At 41.7% G+C, this 24689-nt stretch overlaps 1 protein-coding gene across 2 annotated transcripts in view; it reads left to right on the top strand.

Moving 5' to 3' along the window:
• tbc1d22a (TBC1 domain family, member 22a) overlaps positions 1 to 9033 on the top strand; it is a 121567-nt gene extending 112534 nt beyond the window's left edge. For both annotated transcript variants that reach the window (XM_080051055.1, XM_080051056.1), the window contains exon 14: positions 8032 to 9033. In XM_080051055.1, coding sequence (XP_079907181.1) covers positions 8032 to 8160 — 129 coding nt within the window. In that variant the 3' untranslated portion in view covers positions 8161 to 9033. The remainder of the gene's footprint in view (positions 1 to 8031) is intronic.
• Positions 9034 to 24689: the final 15656 nt, after the last annotated feature.

Below are 24689 nucleotides of genomic sequence, written 5' to 3'. Positions count from 1 at the left end.
CATTTTTCCCCCCTTTAACTTTTTCTTCCCAAACTTGGCTTGTATCGAGCAGACCCTCTCTGGGGCTTGCAGCTTCTCTGATGGATGGCACTGTAGTCAATAGTGTGGAAGGGGAGACAAGGCCACCCCGGGTAAACAACTTTTAATAATTACACCGTTGATTGAGTGCTGCGCAAGACGTGGCACATGAATCTATTTGTGCCAAAAGATAGGGAAAAAGAGAAAAAAAGGCAAATAAGCATAGTTCTTAATATGATGAAAGTAATTATCTAGCCCTCACCCCAGCGCCACCCTGCTATTTATTTTGTGACATGTGCCTTTCATCGCCCTTGTTCCACCTACATGCTCTCCATCACTGACACATCAAGTTTGCTTTAAAGCTAACTTGCACGGGCTAGTACGCTGAATTATTGTGGCGTATGATTTTTACGACCAAAGCTGCTTGGAAAGTCTGTAGTGATCACTCATGGTTTGACATTGAGTAGACTTACAATAAGTGTGTTTGTGTGTGTGTTTGTGCTAAAATATGTACACAAACACACTTCTATTAACTGTAGTACCGAGTTGTGTTGTTGATCAATGCATACAAGCAAAGGTTTACTAATGCCAGGAATCTCCTGAAAGCATTTATCAACTCAAAAATATTGCTCGTTTGATGGTTAGCGTCCAATCCGAGTGGTGTAACCGACATCATCTTTGGCTGAGGGTTATCCACAACAGAGGGGTTGAATACAAAGAGGGAGAGTTTGATTTTTATGATTCTTTGTTCGCCCTAAGATAACATAATAACAAGAGAGCTGCCCGGGCAGCCAATAAGCCAACTGCATGTCCCCCCTGCTCAATTCAGTTAAGACACAGAAATGCCAAATAAACAGCAATATCGACCCGCTTGTAAAGGAATAAACAGACTTCAGCAGCGGGTGGAGGAGAGGGACAAATAGATTTTTAAGAGAAGAAAGGATATTTGTGGAATTGGGTGGGTCATGAACTGAGACATCAAATATTGAATTTTAAATTGAAATGCTGTTATATGCAGTCAAAGTGAGAAGGAACATTTCCACTTGTGGGTATTTTTAGGGTTTGTGAACTCTTGATTAGGGTGGCATTAACCGTTCTAAACTTGGCAGTGCGCTATCGAGGAAGGCACTAGTTTTTCTTGGTAGTATTAGAGTTATATGTTTGAGGTCATAGGGCTTCTGCATGCTAAAATGCCCTTTTTGAACTTGTTATGCTGCCAATTTTGTGGCACACTTGTCGTCATTAAATTCAACAACCACAGCCACGACAGAAATTCATTAATACGGGTTGGCTCATACATCTCCTAAGTTGTTTTGCATGGATGAAACAGTGTGACAACAGAAAGTGCTTGCCAGAGTTTGGGCAGAAATGGTTGGACCAAAAGGGGCAAATGGTTAAATAGTGACTGCTCTTGAACTTTGAAGTTGTAAGTGCTCAAAAGTAAAGCTGCTCAAGCAGAGTGAAATATCATAGTAAATGCTTTGGTACACAGACAACTGTTTTAGTACGAAGATTGCTTCTGGCTGCATTTTTTCCAGAGGTTATGAACCTGTCATTGGGCTGGCATTGACTGACAGAATGTGTGCAAGGCTAAGGCCCGCTGACTATGAGCATCTACTGTGGAGAGCAAAAACAATCCAATCTCATCAAAGAACCTCTATTTATTATATGATCTATTATTGTTTTGAGTGAAAACATTAAAAATAAATGTTTCTATTAGGTGTCAATGGGTGTTGGAGTAAACCTCAACACTAACATCAACATAATCTGTACTGAAAGCTTTCAAACAATCTGTCCTCCATTTTCTGATGATTTAATACTCCCTTCCCACGTCTGTACCTATCCCTTTCCTTTAAACAAATTAAATAAAGGTCATTGGAGGACTTCGTTACTCCGTTTGGTTAACACAATCTTGGATGGATGTTGATCTGCTGAACATTAGGCATTGATTCTCTGCTGTTTGCCTGGCCAACTGTTTTCTTATTAAGGAATAAATAAACACAACATGACATGCTAATTTATGACATTTAGTTGTGCTGGTACAAGGCTTCCATTTTACCTTTGGACATAGCCAGCTTGCTGTTTCCCTCTGTTTCAGGTATTTATGCTAAGCTAAGCTACCAATGAGATATGACAACATCGGTAACAATCTTCTTCTGAATATTGTAACTCTCATATCAATCAATATATTCCTTTATTTGTGCAACATTGCAACATTCGGTGGGGGCACTCATCACCCAAAAAAGCAAGCAGTCATGCATAAATTCCCAAGTGACTGTTTAAAATCTGGCGGCTCTGCTAATATGAGCGTGTTTAATATTTTCATTTTCATGCCAAGGTGGGACTACTTTAGGTGATCCCACTGTATTAATCAGCAGATCCTTTTAACTGCCAACCTTTTTACAAGAAAACCTGGCAGTGCCATCCTCTGTCGGCTCTTGCCACCACATGCTACAGTGCTCGACTCCTGCATTAGCACCCACTGTTTGCCAGAGTGCCCATTTTGTGTAATTATACAAACTACGGCAAGCTAATGGCCCTGACAGAGCAGTGCCTAGGCCCATTACACCTCAGGGTGCTGCAAAACACCATTACCACCACCAGCAGCAGCATGGAGTGTTTGTGCATCGTAGGTGACAATCTGTCTGTGTGTGTGAAGCCTTGTCTCTGTGTGCGTTCATGTAGATGACGTGATGCTTGAAGGAGGTCGGAGGCAGAATGATCTGTGTCAAAGAAACACAACAGCCACTACAGACAATTGCCATTTTTAGCCACAAATGTGTGTCTGTCGGTGTGTTTGAGAGCATCAACACCTGTCATCGCTCCCCCATTAATTTCTCCAGGGGTTTTCGCTGCCTGCTGCAGGGAGCTGTAGTTGACACAGCAACAAAGACAGCAAGGCACCTCACAGGCACCTCACAGGACTTGGGGCATTCTTTGTACTCACTTCACTTAGCACCATCTCATCCTGCCAGCAAATAGACTTTTTTGGTTCACAGGAAGAGTGGGCTTTAGTTGTGGTTAATAATTGGTAATTGGTCTTAATATATCACATCGCATTGTGTTGATCATTTAACGGAAATATTGCCTCAGCTACAGTAGCCAAAACTGTAGTTCACAATCCGTTTAAAATGTTAAAATTGAATAATTTTTTTCCAATTATTGACTTTTTCACGATATATATCGTTTTTTTTAGCATAGCACTATATATAACACAGTTTCACACAAGTCAATGCTTACACATGTGACAGTAAATCTTCCTGTTGAAATGTGCCGTCTTCTTCATGTCAGCCCTCTTTCGCCTCAGGTTACTGTGTGGCTTTCGATGTACTTCCTCCATAGAGTGAATCAGAAGCTTGCTCATTCAACACCAAGTGTGGAGGATTTAACAGCAAAAGTGGCTTTACAAAATTTGGAGTGGAGATGTGTATTAAGTCAGCTCACCCGAATCACATTGGGGTTAGCACAATGACTACTGTATAGCCACAGCAAGTAAATCTCACTTGAGTGTGGCCTTGGCCGCCTGTGTATAATGTTTTTCCGATCGCTGTTTGGAGAAAGAGCCTTAGCACTGACTTTATTGACAATCTGCTTTCCCCTCAGTATCAATAGCCATTAACCACTTTAAGCCTCGCCAAGCATGGGAGATGGAGAGCTAATTATCTTCTCTTTTTTTGGATGGTACTGTATACAGTTATGGTGGATCAATGTGTTTGTTAGCATTGTAGGCTAAATGGATATTCATGCCTGGATAACTACAAGCACCCCTCCACCACACACACATTAAAAAGGCTGGCTGCATAAACACCACACAAATATATAGCAAAGATACACCTACATCTCCCTTTTTCTCTCTTGCCTGTTCCTTCAATTCACTGTATCGTCTCTTTTACCGATTTCTCCCTTTAACACAGCGTAACAAGCATGCATAAATCTCCATACATCAATGGATACATCTCACCCTCATTTGTAATTGATACATAACCTTTCACGACCCCATCACACATCCTAAACATACATTGAATTTCATGGTTTGCACACATTCCCATTTTCCCACAGACACTTGTGGCCTCTCAGTGTGGAGTGTGCCACCTGTGTAGAGTGGAGTGAGAGCAGCGTTCCCCCCTGACAGCGAGATGTATGCAATTAAACCGTATTAAAGTCATTAGCCCAGCAGAAGTGATAGCCAGCAGATGGTTACCATGCAAAAATATGCTCTTAATGAAGCTCCTCAGTCACTACGGATGTGCGTGATTGCACTGGCGTGTACCTTGTGTGTGTGTGTGTGTGTGTGTGTGTGTGTGGTTGTGGTTGTGGTTGTTAGAGTGTGTTGCCTGATGGCTGTAACACTCGAAGCAGCACTTGATTAGACGGTGGTTGGTCTTTCTCCTTTAGCATAGCAATTAGCGCCCATTGTTGATTTATAAAGATAGGGATTGTAAATGTCCCACCTACTGCTCCTGCATCTCTTTGCTACTTGTAATAGGCCAGAGCGTACTTTAAGAAGGACATTTTGCCTTAGGGTCCTGCACTTCAAAATTGTCAAGGACCCCTTGTGTAGCGAAACAACATGTGGCAAGGTGCTATATATATGCAATTATTTGCTATTGTGATGATTCCATAGAAATTGTGGATTTATTTTAATTTTTTTCAAAGGAGGATTAAACACAACGTTTGGAAATATTTGTGGAAACAGCGATCCAAAAAAAGTGCAATGCCTTTAGCCAGGCAATTTCTGCCTGAAATTTAAATTTGACTTCTGTATTAGGAGAAACGCTATCAATGTTCATGGTGCGCTTCTGACAATAGCATAAAACTTGTATGTCATGGACTGGATATGTCATTACACTTCATAGTCTACAAATGTTGATACAAGATATATTTTCCCCCTTTTGGAGAACACATTGTGCTGTTACACATGTTTTGATATGGAAAAGTGAGACAAGTAAGCTAGGCTAACTAGCTATCCAAGAAAGTTGACGCTTTCTTTACGCTTGATTGTTCACATGCTGAGTCATCAGCAGCTCCTCTCTCACTCACTGCTGTGTCCGTCTCACATTATACAAAGGCGGATGACTAGCTAATGTTAGCTGTCTTACTAAGTGCAGATGGAGTAATGATGAAATGACCATACTGTCAAAGCCAATGGGATAAATAATACTTTTAAGCAAAGACTTTTAAGTCAATTACGCCATGTTGGTGTTATAACATTGGGCCACATGTTTCCCTCACTCAACATCGGCAGCATTTCACTTATGTATTTCAGGAAATAAATCTGTCCACTGCTGCTTATCCCTTGAACTTAATTTAAAAATCTGTAAGAAGATATTTCAGTGTATGTTAATGCCATTACAGGTCATGTGTAGCCGGTAATACAGTGTTGTTATTCCATAGGGAAGCTTTCCCCATTACCTTAAGAGCCTGGGGCAGTGTAGTACAGTAGGGGAGCTGCACGGTATCTCGCCCCAGGCATCCAGGGCAACTGAGGCCGATCACCAGGTACTTCACACATTCAAGTAATGTGAATAAGCAAACACAAACCGCACATGTACTACATGCAATTATAATAGATGCAGTATGAAGAATACTTTGATGGATTTTTTGCTTACTTATTAATTATCCTCGTTGTCCTTCTCCACTAGTTAGTTTAGTTTTTATTTTCATTTATATGTTCTCCAGTGTTGCGATAGTTTTCACCTGAGCAGGCGTATCCTCGGCATAAATATGGACCCTGCTCCAGTTTACACGCAGCACTTTGGTGGTGAGCAACTTAGTTGGGTTTGGAATGCCCATATGTGTGTCTGACTGGGAGAGAGGGGTGAGTGATGAAAGGGGAGAGCTGATAGTGATGCTCCGTTGAATACAGATGAGAGAAAGGCCAGCTGAATCCTGATCAGTCAGCCTTCCCCTCCGTCTTCCGCTCTCCGTCTCTCTCCATCCCTCAGAGTGAAAAATACTAAAGAGAAATGCGTCTCTCCAAAACCAAAGAGTGTGGAGCATGTCATTAGGTCAACCTTTTCAAAATCACAGGGTCACTCTTCTCAAAGCAGCCTCCGTTATATATTTTTTTCTTTTGTAGAATTAACAAGCAACAGTATTTGATGATAGTGATTTTAGAGCCAATCTGATCATGAACCGAGAGTCCTGTTTTATGCTTAACGACACCGTAGGCCGAATTTTGTTCGACCTTGCTCACTCGCCTGTGAATTTCTGAAGCCTCTGACATTTTTAAGGAGCTCATGAAAGTCGGTCAACAAAATAATCACCAGCTTCATCTTTCAGTTCTGCTAACGAACATTCGAAATTTTAGTCAAAAGCGAGATTCACCTTTTAACTTATTGAGAAGACAAGAGGTGAAACACGACTGCAGCCTTAATCCGTAAAAAATTGGCTAGGGTGGCAGCTTTGAGCTTAATTAGTTGAAGAAAACTTGGGAATTTTCCACCCTCGCTCTGAATACAAATGCTTTTTGTTGAGAAGTCATCAGGGTCGTCTCGCTGGCTCATTAAAAACCGCGCGAGGAAGGAAAATAATTAATGGAGCCAAACACCTTTACTTTAATACGTAGGAGGGTGAAATAATGCAAAGTGCCTCGCTGTAGTGAGCATGCCCACTTAAAGTCTTGTTGTAGTTTGACTTTCGCTGGTGTTGTTGAGAGATCAGGGCCCGTTGTTTAGGAGCACTTTTTGACACACACACCTTGTGACAATGACGTTCAATGACTTAAACCGCTGTTAAACTACTTTCTGTAACACGGGGTCACCTCCTATCAGATGGCAACAAACTGCTCAGGAGTCAGATGAGTCCTGACACCAGAGGACCCAACGTGATTTGTCCTTCGATGTGATTATCAACACCGTGATTGGTTGTAAACCCAGTTGTCACGGCAATGATTTCAGCCTTGATGATGGAAGCTCCCGGGACACTGATCCATAGCGCACACGTACACACACACACACACACATACACAGAATCATCCGTCTCACTGCTAACCAGTCTCATTCCCCTTCGAGAGGGAGGCATTAGTCTGCGAGATTGAACTTTCCTTTGTGTGTGTGTGTGTGTGTTGCTGTTGTCTGTCTTCTCACTAACATAGTAATGTACTGAACGGGAATCTGGGGATAGGCTGGAGCTCCACCGAATTGTACTTGACAGTTTATTCTTGCTTTCCTGATTTTCTTTTTCACCAACCCCTGTAATCCCAGCTCTTTATCCGTTTTTCTCTTTCCCTCTCACAGCTGTTATTAAACCACTTTGACTGCGTTAATAACATCTGTGTCACATTCAGACTCACTGGCAGAGGCACAGAGCAAGTTTAACCGTGTCTGTATGCTACACTAGCATTACTCTTGTTCCTACCAGGCCCCAGCAGGTATACTTTGTGGGACCTCGGATGCTACAAACTACATCTTGTAATACTGTTATACTGGGTGCATTTGGATAGTTTTACATCGTTTTGGGCCATATTAATATCAAGATATGTTATATTTTGTCCATTGAACAGTTGTGGATTCATATTCACAAATCAGTGTCTGTTTGTATGCCTCTGCGCCAGCGATAGTCGAGAGGCAGGAGGCATTATGTCCACAGGACGTCTGTCCGTCCGGGCCATTCTTTGGAGCGCATTATCTCATAAAGGCTTCGAGGGATTTTCTTCAAACTTTGCATAACTGCCGACGCTAACTCAAAGATGAACTAATTGGATTGTGGAGGTCAAAGGTTGAGGTCACTGTGACCTCATGCCTCTAAAGAACGCTTAGAGGGATGTTGTCAAATTTGTCACAAACTAACACTTTGATTAGATGATAAACTGATTACATTTTGGAAGTCAAAGGTCATTGTCGCTGTGACCTTGCGTCTCGTGAACGCAATTTCTCAAGAACTTAGACTTAGACTAACTTTGAGGGATTTTCTTCGAAGTTTGCACAACTGTTGTCTCTGACTCAAAGATGAACTAGATTTTGGAGGTGAAAGGTTAGTGCGACCTGACATATTGTCTCTTTTTTCCTACAGGGTCTGATGATCCTCTTGCAGAACCTTCCCACAATGCACTGGGGCAACGAGGAAGTGAGCGTGCTGCTGGCCGAAGCCTACAGGTTGAAGTTTGCCTTCGCCGACGCGCCCAACCACTACAAGAGATGATAGGCGTGGCCCTCTGCAGCTGGTCCCTTCTTCTCTCCTCTCTCCTGCCCTGCAGTCGTCTACTGAACTTAGAGGCCTCTATCCCCACCCAGAGGGACCTCCCCTTTTCTTAACCTCCTGTTTTCCCCACATCGCCCAATGGGCCTTTCAGCTACTAAGAGATTTTGAATCAACCATTGACTGAGAGGAAGTGCGACTGCGAAGAAGTGCGGCGTAGCATTCTAACACGTTGATATGGAGCCTTTTTTAAATTATTTTTCTCTGATCAGCTCTGAAACTGTGCACTCCCTTCAGTCCAGTGCAGAACCCTCTTCGTCGCTGAAGACAATAACTTTTGTCAAGAACTTTTGTCAACAGCAAACCGGCGCCTCAAAGTAAACCTCAGGCCTGACACAGGTCCGTGAGCTCTTTGCTCAGCACCGTCGGGGGGGTTTAGACTGGCTCAGAAAAATGTTCTCTTCTGCTATTTTATGATTTCCAGTACCTTGGCAATACATTGTTTTGTTTATTTGTTACCGGAGGCATACAATATGACCTTTTTTCTTTTTGTTAGAAGTTGGAAAAGACAACGGAAGATGGCAAAAGGGCAATGTGCCAGGTGGTTTACATGTCCAAGTCTCCTTGCTCTTGGTCACAACACAACCTAAAGGAACACCACATCTCCTGTTTTTCTCTTTCTTGCTATCCTCTCCTGCTGTGCGCCTGCAGGGACACAGTTTGTCTCCCTTTAAACACACCAGGAAAGAGAGAGAGATTGTCAGTCCGTGAGGAGGAAGCATGTCTCCCTATCTTCCATGAAGCGCACACTCCCACTCAGTCCTCCCCTTTATCCTGGCCTCCCCACCAACAATGTAACATCACAGTAGTGGAGTGTAAGGCAAACAGTGGTAAGAGGCTGCAGTTCAGCAAAGTCACATTGACATCACAGAGGGTGGTAAGCCATTCGGAGTAGGCCCTGCTTTATATACGAGAGGGTTGACCCGGGACTACCTCAGAACACACATGAACACACTAAGCAGTTGACCTAGAAATCCCCTCAATAAGGCATGCACAGACCCAAAAAAACACCAAAATGGAACGTAGCTATACCCAACTAAAAAGATTCAAACAGTATGGGGTCACAATAAACTAAACTAGAGCCCGGTTTCCATTGGTGGAAAAAATATATAAATAAAAAGAAGAAACATGTGACATGCAAAGTTCCAAATAGTTGTAATGGTGTAGGTGGAAAGAGTCTAAGACATTTTGCAGTTAAGAAGGCTTTCGAGGGCCACTTCTGTGTTAAGCATTGAGTCACTCATTTGATAGGTTTCTGATTCCGAAAGTGAAATAAATGTGCAAAAATTACAGATTCAACCTTAGCAAGGTGAAACACTTGGATTACACACACTCCAAGCAGTAGCTCCACTTAGCCATGGAGGCAGGTTGTACTCAGGCCAAACATTATTGAGAGATTCTTAGTAATATTAAATCTAAAAGGCCCTTTTCAGGTCATTTAACACATGAAAGCAGCAGGTACATGAATGTCCTTGCAGCCTGAAGTCCTACACCTTTAAAAAGCAATTACACATGTTTGATCCATATTGGTTCTCTTAATTAAATCATGTGTAACCAGCACCGGGCTACTGCATAATGATCAAAATAACCTTTACGCCAGTGCAGTCTGTTACAACTTTGTATTCTGCGCAGTGCAGATCATTAGATATATTGGGAGATTGGGACATCTTGGGAGATGTATTAAACACACTTAACAATACAAAGCTTTCTCTTCACTCGGCAACCTTCTCTCCATAGTCTCCATGTAGTCTTAAACAAACACTAGGGAATCGGGGTGTAGCTGTGTGCGCTGAAGCCTTTTTTTCTTTCTCCCCCAGAGCCTTTTCTGTAAATAAAATCATGATGGGAAAGAGCAGAATTATGGCTTTAAATGTTGTGGTTGCATTGGATTTTGTTTGGACGGGATATGCAGTTAATGTATTTCCCAAACTGGTCTGATGTGACACTAACATGATTAAACTCACCCTTAAATGTAATAAAAAATACTTTTACATATTAACCTGCTACACATAAATGAACAAAAGTTTAGCTACCTTATTATATTTGAGCCCTTGCCCCTTGGCCCACCTTTGTCTCGTACCTGTCTTTGTTGCATACCATGCTCTGTTCATATAGAGCACATGGGAAGTCTTAACCCAAAGTCAGTCTCACCATATTGGTGTAATGTTGGGAGCTCGGCACTGGCAGACATTCATGACATAACGCAAAGCTGTTAATGTTTAGAGCCTCCTGTCGCGACTCTGTGAAAAACCATTATTATCACCCCCAAGCCCGCGAAGACAGTGCGCATAGGTGTGTGTGTGTGTGTGTGTGTGTGTGAAGGAGAGAGACGTGGGTCTGTGCTGTTCTTTGGAAGTTTCAGTGATTTTTTTTTTCTTTGAGAGCTGTCAGTCTTTGATCGGTTTGTGTTTTTTTTGTCCTTTTTTTTCAATCTGGACCAGTTTCACAAGGCCCTCATCTCACCTGCTCTCTGACAAGGAAAAACTGTGCTTGTTTTGAAAGTCTATAGCTTCCCCCCCCCCCCCTCCATCTCTCTCTCTCTCTCTCTCTCTCTCTCTCTCTCTCTCTCTCTCTCTCTCGCTCTCTCTCTCATATGATGAGCTATATTCTTTCAATCAGCATTTTTACAGTCTTTTTTCTTTATTTTTTTATTTTTTTATGCTGTTTACATTACACGCTTAATTAAGTTGTGCCTGTCTCTGGAAACATAAGACAACGTCCTAGTTAGGTTTTTTCTCAAATAAACTTGAAAGGTTTTAGATTGTTCTACACACAATAGTAGGGCATTTTGAATTTGCTGTGAACAGACCTGTTTCTTATTTCTTTTTTGTGTGTTAGCCCCGAACATTAACTGAACTGTTAAATAATACTCTTGGGCTTTTCATATTTCAAACTTGGCAATTGATTGTTTGCTAAACCCCCTCCCCTGGACATTGATGAATCTTTGGATTTCTCCACATGTTGAAGCGGTGTGCCTAGGCCCTGTAACAGCTAAACTATGTCTTTAGATGTTTGCAGGTTATCAGAAACTTAAAACACAAACTAAAGTGTAAGGAATGAATTATGGAAAAACAGCAACATTAGCTGTCATTATGTCCAGCTTACTAGCTCCATAGGCTACAGTAGCTAACTAGAGTTATTTCCAAGGCTAAGTAGCACATCAATAGCAAACTACATTAGTTTGTGCGGTTACAGATCCCGACCAAATAAACATTCATGACACCCCCTGCTTAGAATTGTCGCCACGCTTTCTTATTGAGGGTCTAAAAATAAGAAGCTGTTAAAGTCTACCTCAGAGACACATTGATTATAAAAAAATTATTGATAATTCTGCCACCGCTTTCATCGTAAACTGCACATGTATGAATGACAGGCGTAGGAACAGTACCTAAAGGTGCCGGGAGGTTTTGCAAACAGTCAATTATCGACCCATTTCTTTTCCAAAGCCCTAGTTTTCTAGAAGTCATGTTGCCTTATTAAAAACATTCATATTGCATACTGTGGGGTTGGATGTTGCTTGCTACTGCACTCTGTGAACTGGTGTACGTCTGTGTGAGTCAGGGGCAAACAGAGCCCTTGAAACCCCCACCCACCACACTTATTTTCAAAGATCAGAAGAGTTTTTCTATTTTTTGTCGAATGTCATATGCAGTAATGTCCCTTTAACAAGAAGTAGCTTTCTGCTCTCAGACCTGGTTTAATAAGCAAACACAAACTCCCATTAACATGCTAACAATGTCAAGTTAGCCTGCCTGTAGCCCGCTGTCTCTAAGCACTCACACGTCTCCATGGTGATGAAGGCAAGGGTGGTATCTAGCCGGAGCCCTTTTCTATAAAAACACACACACACACACAATCACACACACAATCACACACACACACACACACACACACACACACACACACACACACACACACACACACACACACACACACACACACACAGGCAGACTTCAAACATTATTTTGAGCATTTTCAGGAGAATATCCTTAAGTAACACTTTCGGCTGCTCTCGTTTCTTATTTTTTTTTTCTTTTGTTTTCATCGCTCTACTTCTCCAGACATGAAAAGAAGTTTATAAACCAAACTGAAAAAGAGAAAGAATAACAATAATTCTCCACCCGATGTCTTTTGCCTCTTGAGTACTCAGAAAAATCTAATAATACTAGAGCGTGTGGGTGACAGGAGAAGTGGTTCTTGAATTTAAAAATGTGTACAGAGAAGATTTTGAAACAAAAATCTGTAAATAGAAAAGTGTAAATAAATCCTATATATGACAAAAATGGCTCTGAAGAAAGCATTGTGTTTTGTGTGTGTTTGTTTTCTCAGAGTGTGTCCACAAATCTGAATAGTGTGTGTGTGTGTGTGTGTGTGTGTGTGTGTGTGTGTGTGTGTGTGTGTGTGCGCGAGAAATTCACTGCATCTCTAAATACTCCATTTCCAATTGCAGCCAAACTCAAGGTACAGTATATATACAGGATATTCCTGAGCACCATGCTAACACTTCTCTCTTTGATACTTGGTTCAAGTTCTTCACTGTGATTTAAAAATATATATTTTTTAATTCAAACCCCAAATTGCTGATCCTGTTTGTTGTATGTGTGTAATGAATACATTTATACATTATTCCTTGTGGCCAGCAGGTTGCAGCCAACAGCTGTGCTAATGTGCGGTTGTATCCGTGCACGGTTCCCCCGCACACAGCCTTTAACAGGTAAACACTTCTTGTCCAATCCCTCTGGAGGAAATGGCAGTGCTAGTTTGGTTAATGAGACTTCCTCTCCGAGTGTGTGTTTGTGTGTGTGTTTCAGAGGACAGGAAAGGAAAGAAGAAAGAAAAGACACACAAAAAGGCGTAGGCAGCAGGCTGCATTCACTTGCAAATGTGAGTACATACCTAATAATAATAATAATAATACATACATACCTGTGTGTGTGTGTGTGTGTGTGTGTGTGTGTGTGTGTGTGTGTGTACATGCAGCAGAAACAGCATGCAGTAGAAGCTCTCGTTAGGCTGACTGATGTTCACACAGGCAGCCAATTATGGAGTGCCGGTCACCGAGGACTCCAGTCACTTCATGGGAAATTAAAAATACATTAAAGCCAACAATGGTCGCAGGAAGGCGCCCACGACGTGTGCACGGGCACAAAGGCTTACACACACACACACACACACACACCTACCCTTATGTGTGCTGAAAGATGGAGGAGGAAGAGCACACTATTATATATATTGCAAATATTAGCCAAAATCAACCTTTCCTATACATTTTCCTCAGGGCCATGTTCCTCTCTACATATTGCAACTGTTTTCTATTTATTTCTACAGTACGTCCCCTTTATTAAAGCATCCGCCTATGCTGTTTTCCTCCCCACACTCTACCTACTCCCCGAATTCACAGGCCTATAAACCACCACAAGAGTCCTTTTATATCAAGTGTTCACACTGGCAAAATTTACAGCATTCTGCGATCACTATGGCAGAAATGTTGAGACACACTTTGCGACACTTTCGGGGAATTCTAAGCCTGTGTCTGAAATCAATTTCCAAATTCCAAGTTTTTAATTTTTTATTTTTTTTGCAAAGAGACAGCTTTATTGTCACAATGAAGGATAACACGCAGATTGAGGATGTCTCAAGAGAGGCTTTTAGATGCAGGAGACACTGGCAACCATGACGGAAATCAGTTTCAATTAAAAGTTTGCACCGAGGCAAAGGAGGGATCCAAATATGTCGGCCACGAAAAATGGGAGAAAAAAACTATTGTGGCTGCTTAAGAGCTAGCTTAGAGTTACACAATACACACACATAAGCCACCTTTATAATAGTTTCATCCACTTAAGGTGATTCTGCACCTCTTTATTTTCCAAGCATGAAAACCTGTTATTAATTTGTCTTTTTCCTAACTAAGACTTTTATCTCCGTTGAAATTTTAGCAAAGCTCCAGAGATGTCATGTTAGGAGCTGCCAGGAGACGTGGGCTTATATTATGTGGGAGGAAAGACGTTAATTGATGACTAGGAGTTATATTAAACGATGCAGTTTTGGCAAGATTTATTTATTATTTGTGGAGGCATTGTGTGGGCTGCAGTAGAGAGCACATATATTGAAAAATGTAATGAAGTCCTTGGGAAAGCAAATGCCGCCTTGTGACTTAAAGTGATTTGGGTCCAGCCATGACCAACAGTTTGGGCAGTAATAAATCATTTGCCATTGTCACAGATCACCAGAAAAAGCCATGGATTCATTCACACTACTCGCCGTAAAGTTACCGTCAGTGGTGCTGCATTGGAGATCTGTTCACACGCCCCACCTGTAAGAGCACATAACTTAACGGGAGGTGTAATTGTTTTCACCTGAGACGTACCGACAGCCCAGGGAGCGTCGTAAAACACCAATGTCACACTCTGCTCTGAGGAAATGTACTTAGTCACATTCCACCACTTGAGAAGGACAGCTCTTGGCACTTTATGTGAGACGTGCAACAAGCCATAACAAAATATGCGACGCGATGATGCAGATTAAACTACCCAAAAGTAAGTATGATTTGGTGTAAATTAGTTCCAACTCAACCAGCTTAAAGGTCATTTATTATGCAAAATAAACTTTTTCATGTTTTTGCCACCATTATTTTTGGTGCCCGGTGTGATTAGAGGAAAAACGACTCCCTTTTTCTCCACCTTTCTGCAAACCTGTGTTTAAAAACCCAGATTTCTCTCCCCTTATGACATCATGAATAGAACAGTCAGGCCCCAACCTGACCTAGCACTTTCTCCACCTGTGATAAGCACATCCCCAGATACCCCTGAATCTAACTGGCAGTTGGATTCAGGGCCAATCAGAACAGACTTGGCTGTTTAGGGCGGGCCTGTCTCTTAAAGCTGGGCTAGAAGAGACAGGCTCTAAAGCTGAGCGTTTTAAACCGAAGCTGAACAGAGCAGATTCAGCAATGGCACAGTGAGAAATATAAAGGGGTATTTTGGGCATGAAAACAGTTTCCAGTAGAAACCCAAATTACAATTTTGAACCTAAAAATTAGAACAATATGTGACCTTTAAAATAGCCTACTGTTTGTCAATACATCAGTGGTATTGGCCCAATAACCCTAACAAGGCCCATCTGGAAAATGTGTACTTTTGAGACTTTGAGTATAATTTTCTGATAATTTTCTGAATCCAGGACTTTGGAGGACTTCTTTCAGTGCTGTCTTCCTCCTTGCTGAAGGTCGGTTCATATATTTTTTCCCCAAGTCCAGCGCTTCAGAAGATGTGTTTTTTTTTAGTCCTCCAGAAGGTCACGTTCCATTGAGATTCTTTGAAGAGATTCTGCTTAGAAAGACTGAGATACTGTTGTCCTAATATTTCATGTCAGTGCTACATTGGCTGTGATTGCCTTAACAAGAGAAATCTGTTTTGCTGTAATCCTTTGATCTGCCATCCAGCTGTGAAGACGAATCGGAAGACCCGGCACCCTGACCGCGATAAGCTTTCAGCTAAGAAAAACACGGCGGGCACAGCTAATCGTAGCCAACAGATTACCACGGTCACTGTGCAGGTGCCTGGGTTTACGTAACATGCTGCTAAATGTTGGCTCTGACTGCGGAAGCTGACTTACAAGTGACTCTGGCAGCTGAAATGCCATCATGTGGATTTCACGCCAGGAAAACAGGCACTTAAACAAGTTTGAAACAGCATTAAGAGGTAGCTGGGAGTTAAACGAGTACAGACCAGACCCGTTGATGAAGCCAGCAAAGCCACTTAGCATGCTGTTCTGCTACAAGTGGACATCACCACACAGATGGTCATTGCCGTGTGAAAAATAAGACCTTTAAAAGCAGGATTTACATCATTTTAATACCTAAAGAGACATGTTTTTGAATAAGAGAGTTGCTAAATTGCTTAAAGTAGCTTAGCAACAATAGGATTTATCAGCCACCGACTCTTGGAAACTGGGAAAGTTCCCTTTCCCTTTACTCAGATGCGGGCCAGCTTTTCCTTTCAGATTAAATTTGAGAACTATTTCAAAATTAAACTTTGTTTGAACCCCTTGCATCAAAGAAGTGATCTCTCCTTTAATTTCTTAAGTCATATGTTCAAACTTCACTCCCTGAAAACTTGATTAAAGAAGTTTGCGCAATTACAGAGCGGAGGAAGTTTGGAACTTTGACACGGCACCTTTTTTTTTGTACTTTAAAGTAGTAAGAGCTTCTCTCTGTCAGTAACTGCGATTCACACAGAATATTTATACTAGACTTCACACAATTAGACCATGGCTCCGAAAAAACTCAGGAGACTTGTGAGGGATACAGTTGAACTAAAAAAACTAACCTCCTCAAATGAACTGACTGCTAGTTCATCCCTTCAAGCCTGGCTTCAACATGACGAAGGTCCCATCGGACCTACTGTATGTCTTCTCAACAAGTGCTGACGGCCTTGCGGTGACCAAGATATATAAGACTTTATTCATGTGTCGCTCTGAGTCCATCTCCACAGTGAGTGATGCAGTGTTCAGACAGACATCAAGACTGCATGGAAAAACTCCCCTCCCTGTCATTCATTTCAATGAGTCCACAGTTGGTTCTGAGTCTGAATCTACATCATATTACATACGTGCATATTCCCTGGTGGATTTCTTTGTAACATGAACAAGAAGTTAAGTATATCGTTAAAGGCACAGTGTGTAATATCGTATCGTAAGCTCAGTGGTGAAATTCTAGATTGCAACGCCCCCCTGCTAACCCAGCTCCCTTTCTGATCATTTCCAGAAGCTGGTGGCCCTCAAGGACAAGAAGCTGGTTACTAAAGATGACATCATCCACCACTGCCTCAAGGCTTTCTACAATATCAAGTGATAAAGTAAATATGTATGTTGTTATCTATTCTATAGTACTTCTTCTTTGTCTTGTTTTTTTCCGGTGGACACACCCACTATTTAAAAAAATGTTTAATGCCGAAAGGTTTGTCCATTTAGGGCTACTGCAAAAAACAAATATAAACTAATGAACAAACTTTTATTTTGAGGTGATAATACTATAATTAGACTCAAATATTAGGATCTTGGTCGAGTGTACAGTTTGCCAAACAAATGAAAACATAACTGATTGTGGTCACTTTCTGGAGAAACAGATATGAGCAGAGAAGAGAATGTGGGAGTGTGCAGCTTTTTTCATTTGAGAAAGGATTATTGTAATATTGCAGTCTAATAATACCCTTCTGCACTCATGGGAATAACCAATGAAAAGAAAGTGTCATGTATTGCCTACCACCACCGGATGGAATATATTGGCTCTTTGGCAGAAAATAAACTTATGGAGAAAAGATTAAGAAAAACAATGGACGCAGTGAGGTCTTTTAGAAACACAGCCAATAGGGGGTGTTTCGGGTTAGTCATGAAGAGCTGGGCCATGATTAGCTGCAAGCATCATAAAGTGAGCTTAAGGTCAAAGCTTGTTTTCTTAGCCCGATCAGATTTGGATACCAGTAAAGTTCTGCAGTGAGCACTGATAAGCCTGTGTGTGTGTGTGTGCGTGCGTGCGTGCGTGCGTGCGTGCGTGCGTGCGTGCGTGCGTGCGTGCGTGCGTGCGTGTCGTTACCAACATATCACTGAATCAACTCAGAAATTCCAAATATCGACACTTGTCTATTATTAACAGTCGAAGAAGGAGATATTTTTTTTGTTTCGCCTCCCCAACTGTCATGTGTTTTTTTTTGGCATTTGATAAGTGTTCAAACTCATTGATCTACTGCTAAGACCAGCCTGGACTGTATTTCATTCATCTCAGCAATCTCAGCTCAAGCTTCTTTCAATGCAGTCCCTTGTGTTTTTTTTACAATGTTGCTGTGTTGTTTTGAGCGAGAACACGAAGCAAATGCAGTGGTAGACACATTTTCGTTTTCTCCCAAACAATCTTTTCTAAGGCTGGCCCAAAACGGTATTGACTTAAGAAAGTCCGTCTTGTGCTGTGTCATGGGGCAAACAGAGAGCTTTTTGAGAAAGTCGATGTGTGATGTTCAAAAACATTTTCACAAGTTTGGTAATGGATTTGAGGCCAGCTTTCACGACTCTATTTGCTTCCTTGGTTTAAATTTGGTAAAAGTTAGTTATTTGATTCAAAAGTTGCAGTATTCATTGGAAGTGTCATGTATGGCCGTAGACACACACAGTTGTTTATCAATTGGACTTTTGGCAATGATGTCTCACGAATCGCTGTACCGCCAGTAGCCAGTGCACAGACTTTGTATGTGTAACCACTTCTTTCTTCCAAATTGCCACTGGAAGAAAAACCCTGATGCTCTAGTGCTGCGTACGAGTGCCATCCAAGAGATCATTCAGTTTAACAGACTGTTGCCTTTTCACAGCGAAACAGATGTTCAACCCTCTGTCTTGAAACACGATTTCATCCTCTCCAACAACCATGGCAAGCACCACCGTGAATTACAGTGATGATATGGCTGCATTCTCAAGCACTGCAGATCTATGATGCATGTTTTTGGTCACGCATTGACGCCCTCTGGAAGCTTGAGAAAGACACGTGTAACTAACCCACACACTGCAACATGCTAAGCTGTCTAATGTCTAATGTGTCTTTTACAGGCTGCAAATGTAGAGAGACAGAGTAGACTGACAGAGTGACAGTGAAGGACACTAAGAGGTTTTGCACATGAACTGTAATGAAAGTTGATCTCCTCTCATTGCTGAATACTAATATCAGTAGCTGCTGCATCGCCTTTGCCTTTCAAACAGGAGTCTGTGCTATTCAGCAGTGATACCAAACCATGGGTAGTCGACTATCACTCCAGGGGGGAACTTCTGTACTTCTGAGTAGTTACATGGAAAGTTTTGGACTAGCTCAACGGACTTGACAGAGATAACAGTAATGGTTATATAAAAAATAAAGATAAATGATAGATGTACTGTATAATGGATATGTGGGTGTTAGAAAAGAATAGTTATTGGAGCTAAAAGTAATGGCTAAATGATTGAAGTTGCAATAGCAAGCATACCATCCATGATGAATTGTTGCATTGAAGCTTCTGCTGCACATTGCTATATCATTATACAGATTTAGAACATGGTGTCGATGGCTGAGTAGGCTTATTTATGAAGGCTAGGGCTTTGGTGGTTTACCAGGCAAAAAAGGATGAGAACTCGTATTTTTTAGTGTAATAACCACATTTATTTTTGTGAGGTATTAACAGAAGTTTGCAATCTTTCCCTAAAAAAAGATTCTGCTTTTTGCAATGAAGCCCTTCAACTGGATACACTACCCAGATTGAAAGCAACTACACTACAGTAAAGGTTGCATGCTCTCATCCCTTCAATGCTGCCGTGGCTGTTTTTTGGAGGTGATTGGGGGAGAGCGGCTTTGAGCAAGGAAATGGTAGCATTTGAGGACCAAGTCAATTTAAAACAGCAGTACGAATGTCTTAACCCTCGTACGATTGGGTGGCTGTGTGTGTGTTTGTAGTGTGCATGAGTGTGGAAGTGTGTACCCCCTCTATCAGAGTTAGGCCACCAACTTGCTGTGTTTGCTAAAATAGCAGCCGACCCGCTGGCCTAAGCCTAAGTGACTCTGTAGCGATAAAGACAGAGTGGTTAGCAATGACACACTCAGGATATGTAATTAACTGGTGTGTGTGTGTGTGTGCAGGCGCACTACTGTTACTCCTGCTTCTCAGTTGGCAGCTTAACCAATTCAATCCCGCCAGCTGGACAGTAGATTCATTCACATACGCTAATGGGAAATACACTCATTGGGTCTTTGCTGATTTAGTTTCAGTTTAAATTGATCAATTAAATTCTCTTTTTTTTCTCATGCACTCAAGGTAACCAGGGTTTAACCCAGTGTGGGCGCATTTGTATGCAACAACGTACCGTATGTGCCTCTGTGTATTTGTTTACTTCTGCGCTTGTTTGTGCTCAAACATGGTTGTTTGACTAAATGCAAGCGTGCCTGTGTTTGAGGGAGACAAAGATCCAGTGCTGACATCTCTGCTGCCAAATTACAGTTTACAGAGCGCCATGATGCATGATGCATCGGCTTTAGCGCCACCAAACCTTATGTTGAGACAATGTGTCACCTGGCAAGTTGCCTTTGTGTGTGTGTGTGTGTGTGTGTGTGTGTGTGTGTGCGTGTGTGCGTGTGTGTGTGTGTGTGTGTGCGCGTGAGTGCGTATAGGGTTTTAAAGTTTAAGGCATGCTGTACCATGATATGTTTTTGTTTAAAGTGTGGTGGTCTGTGTGCTTGAGTTTGTGTTTGGATACTGTATGCTACTTTTGACTTATATCACATTAAGTATTGTGTTGGTGTTCCACAGGCATATTGTATTTACACTTATAGCCGATGATTGATATGGTAAAAAAAATACACTTCATTTCCGGTAGAAAAACCTGCTTGTATAACTGCAGTCTGCAATACTTGACTTGTATTTGCCTCCAAACCTGCCTGCTTCAGTTTCCTCACGTGGGATCCGGAGCAGGCCAGGAACGTGTGCACACAGACAAAAATGCAAGTAGAAAATACAATTGCACAAACCGTGGTAAGCAAACACACATGCACACACACACACACACTGCTGTTTGACTGTGTATTTTGTTTGTTTTGCTCTGGATGTTTTAACAGCCAGTTTACTCTTCCACTAGGCCAGCCGAGCCATTAGAGGGCAAAGAGTCAACTGTTAGAGGCACTTTGTGGTTATCAAGTTAGTACCTTAACCTTAACCTCATCCCCTTGCCTTTGTGTTCCCCCCACTCCCACCGGACCAAAGATAGACTTGAAGAGAGAGTTATCTGCAGCAGCCTTTAAACGACTGAGCTAAACTGTTATCTGGGCACTCTGGGAGGACCTGTTGAGTTCATGGACCACCTTGGCCAGAGTAGCAGACAGCTCTACTGGCATTCTTTTACAAAAATGCATTAAAGCTTGTTCAGTCTTGTAGGCAGCAGAACCAAAACAAATTCACATATAGTTAGTTTCTTTGATGAAGTCATTCTGTTCCTCTGATATAATGACAGGAAGAATCTTTTCAAGACGAACTGCTAAGGTTTTAGCCAAAATCATAACGTCAACATATAAAAGTGACTGAGGCCTATATGATGTACAAGAAGTAGGGTCTTTTCCTTTCTTCAAAGGAAGGGATACATTCTAGGGACTCGTTAAAAACAGGGTTGAGGAGAGGGGCTAGCTTATTAATACATTTCTTAAAAAAACTCGACTGGGAATCCGTCAGGGCTGGGTCTTTTATTGTTTTGCATGGCTTTAATAGACAGCCTTTTTGGAGGGCTTCCTACTCATTCTGCCCTGTAAACCTTCCCGAATAATCTTCATTTGAAAATCAGACGAGGGGCTAATCTGCCTCATTTCATGGAGATGGTGGGTTTAGGGATTTGGCTGGGATTTCCGGATTGTTCAGAAGGACTTGTCAGAGGAGCGAGGGATGGAGTCTGAAGCTTCCTGCTAAGTGCAGAGATGATCTGGACACTGTTGTAAAGAGTACAGGGAAAGAACTGAAAAGTCCATTTAAAGAATATATAGGCTATCGATGCTAGTTATGGGAAAAGACAGCAGTACTTCAGGGTGCAGTATAAAAGTAATAATCCTTGTCTACATAGCTAAAAGTAGAGCTAACTAGATATATAGAATAGGAATGTCTAACCGAATGGTCAATGTGGCTCCAAAGATATTGGCCTAGTGGCCCAGGTTCATGGAGTTTCTGTCCTTGTGCAGGAGTCGGCTATTTAAAGTATCTGCCTCCTCGTCTGTCTAGTGGACAGCACACTGAACTCCCTTCAGAGCTCAAGGTGACTGACCATCCAAAGAAATAACCTAAGAAAAAGCAAAGAAGGCTCAATTTGAGTTGGCGTTATGAGGTCGTTAAGAGGTTTGTTCACCCCCAAAAAAATAGCACAAGGCCATCGTTTTACCGCTGTGCATCTCAAAGAGCTAACCCCATATCTGTACACATCTATCAAAAGTTTTTTTTTTTTTTTTGTGAAAAAGTACTGTAAATGCTCGGAACACTGCATTTAATTGTTCCATAATTGGAATGTTATAGGACACTATAGCTTGAATTGTACTCGCAAAATGCCGGTAACAATTTGTAAACATTTGCCTAATTCTCAGTCAGAATCATTCTTTCATGCATAGTGCTGAATTCAAATTGCTGCCTCACATTAACATTGAAGCCTCTCTGTATTTTTGCATTAGCAAGGAAAGCAACGATAGCCTTATTTTGTTGATGGGGCAATAGGTTGATGAAGCTGTTTACATGACGGTATCGACGTTGTCTTGTTTTTAAGTCCACTCTCTCACATAATAAATGTTCACGCCATCTTAACAAAAGTGTCACGACAGCATTTGCACGGTTAATAAAACATGAGAAGCCCATTCTTCTAAAGAGAAAGTTAGAAATGTGGCAATACGACACAGGACTGACGAGCTTCCATAATCCGACATTTTCTGCATTAACAGTTGAATACAGACCCGTAAGGATCAGTCTCACGCTGAAATGAGCGTAATAATTAGCTTTCTTTTAGCTCTTGATTCCCATTTTTGCTGACGTCGCGTAAATGGAGCAATTCAGACGTCTGAGAGAAGTATGTGTAAAATTATAAGTGAAGGCACTTTGTCATTGCCTTCAGCATCCGCACCGCCAGAGCCATGTTTTCTATTTCTCAAAGTTAAGTCGGATTTGTTGAATTTGTTCCACCTCGGTAATTTCTTTAGTATATCGGAATGCTCTGTTGCTCTGGCATAGTTGAATGAAAACTAACAAAAAAAAATACATTTCCCATTTCAAAAAAGATGCATTGTGACTTCAGGGAGGACCATGACTGAACATTTGTGAAGGTATGTGTGATATACCCCCTGTCAATTTTGGATTAAACCCCAGAAGCAGAAAGGAATAAATCTGGCCTCCGATGTGTTGTCAGATGTATCAATATGAACATAAAACAGACTGGAAGGGACTTGCATTCAATTTCAAGATACAGCCACACACTCATTTGGAGTGAGGAGGAGGCCGTGTCAGAATACATCCTTTGTGATCCCTTGTTGGTACAGCACGTCTGTTCCACTTTATTATTACTGTCTGAGCTTTACTCATAGGATCAAACCTTCCAGATTTGTAGGGAGTGCGCCGCGGCAACCTGACTGCTGTGTAGTACAATCGTTTTGGACTGTTGAGCTAATTGGAGTGATGCATACACCTTGACACTTGATTTTCTCATCAGATTGCGCACATTTCCAATGCTGATCTCCCTATCCGACAGCTGTGACGGGGCCTTGAATAAGTCTACATCTGTAAGTATGATTGTTGTGAGTCAGATTACAGTTTGATCTAATACGATTTTTAGTAACTGGGTCGCCGCATAGATTGAGTTGGAAATGTTGTTATGACATATAGTCGGTCCTCCATTGTGCTCCAGACTGAAACATCTCAACAACTAGGCCTACTGCATGTATTGCCATAACATTTGGTAAAATGGTGTGTTCCCCATTAGGATTAATAGGAATCATTTGTTAGTCTACTGACTTTCCATCCAGCACCATCATCGGATCCAAATATCAGTATGTCCATTAGTTTGGTTTATGACCAAATGCTAGCATGCTTACAGGCTGAACTAAGGATGCAAAAACTCCACAGACTGTGGGTATTTTCGGGATAACACACCGTTTGACAGATGGCCTTTTGGTCCAATGGTAAATTTGTTGGATTACTGAGAAGTCAGAATAATGGACCGTCAGGATTATGGGCAGTCCAAGCGCCAAAATGGTGAACACGCATACTAGCATTGGAACTACTTTACGTCTACGTGTTAGCATCGACATTGTGAGCATGTTAGCATGCAAAGATGAGCATTTAGCTCAAAGGGCACTGACAGGCCGAAGAACCTTAGTGCTGTTTCTCGACCGTTCTTCGACTCTCACAGTTTCCTTGTTCCTTTACTGTACCTACATTCATTGTGTTTTTGCAAGTAAAGCACCCGCTACACAAATAACAAGCAGCTGCTAATGGTAGAGGCCAACTGTCCCCTACCATTAGTACTTATATACGGTACATTTACTGTACCGTATAGAAGTACTAATGGTAGAGGCCAACTGTCCCCTACCATTAGTACTTCTATACGGTACATTTACTGTACCGTATAGAAGTAAAAAGCTGAGATAAGTGTGACAAATTCAGCACTTATTTAAATGTGTACTTTTATGTTTTCAATAATGACGAATGCTGATGTGTAAATACAAGGGAATGTTTTTTTAGTTTGTTTTGCGGAATTGATTTGCCTCGTAAGTGTAAAGAGCCTTGTGTTTGAAAGCCGTCATATGTCAGGCTAATTAGGAGAGGACTAATGTGTTTTTCATCTCCCTCTTGAAGCGTCCTCTGCTCTGCACACCACTTCTAAATGAAAAACAAATGGAGTTTGAGAGGTTATGTCTCGCTCCCAAGTGTCATTCCTTGGAGATCCTGGGC

The sequence above is a fragment of the Ammodytes marinus genome (assembly GCF_949987685.1).
Source record: "Ammodytes marinus genome assembly, chromosome: 22".
Classification (NCBI taxonomy): Eukaryota; Metazoa; Chordata; class Actinopteri; order Uranoscopiformes; family Ammodytidae; genus Ammodytes; species Ammodytes marinus.
Note: the sequence above shows the minus strand (reverse complement) of the source record. Positions and strands in the feature narration are given on the sequence as shown.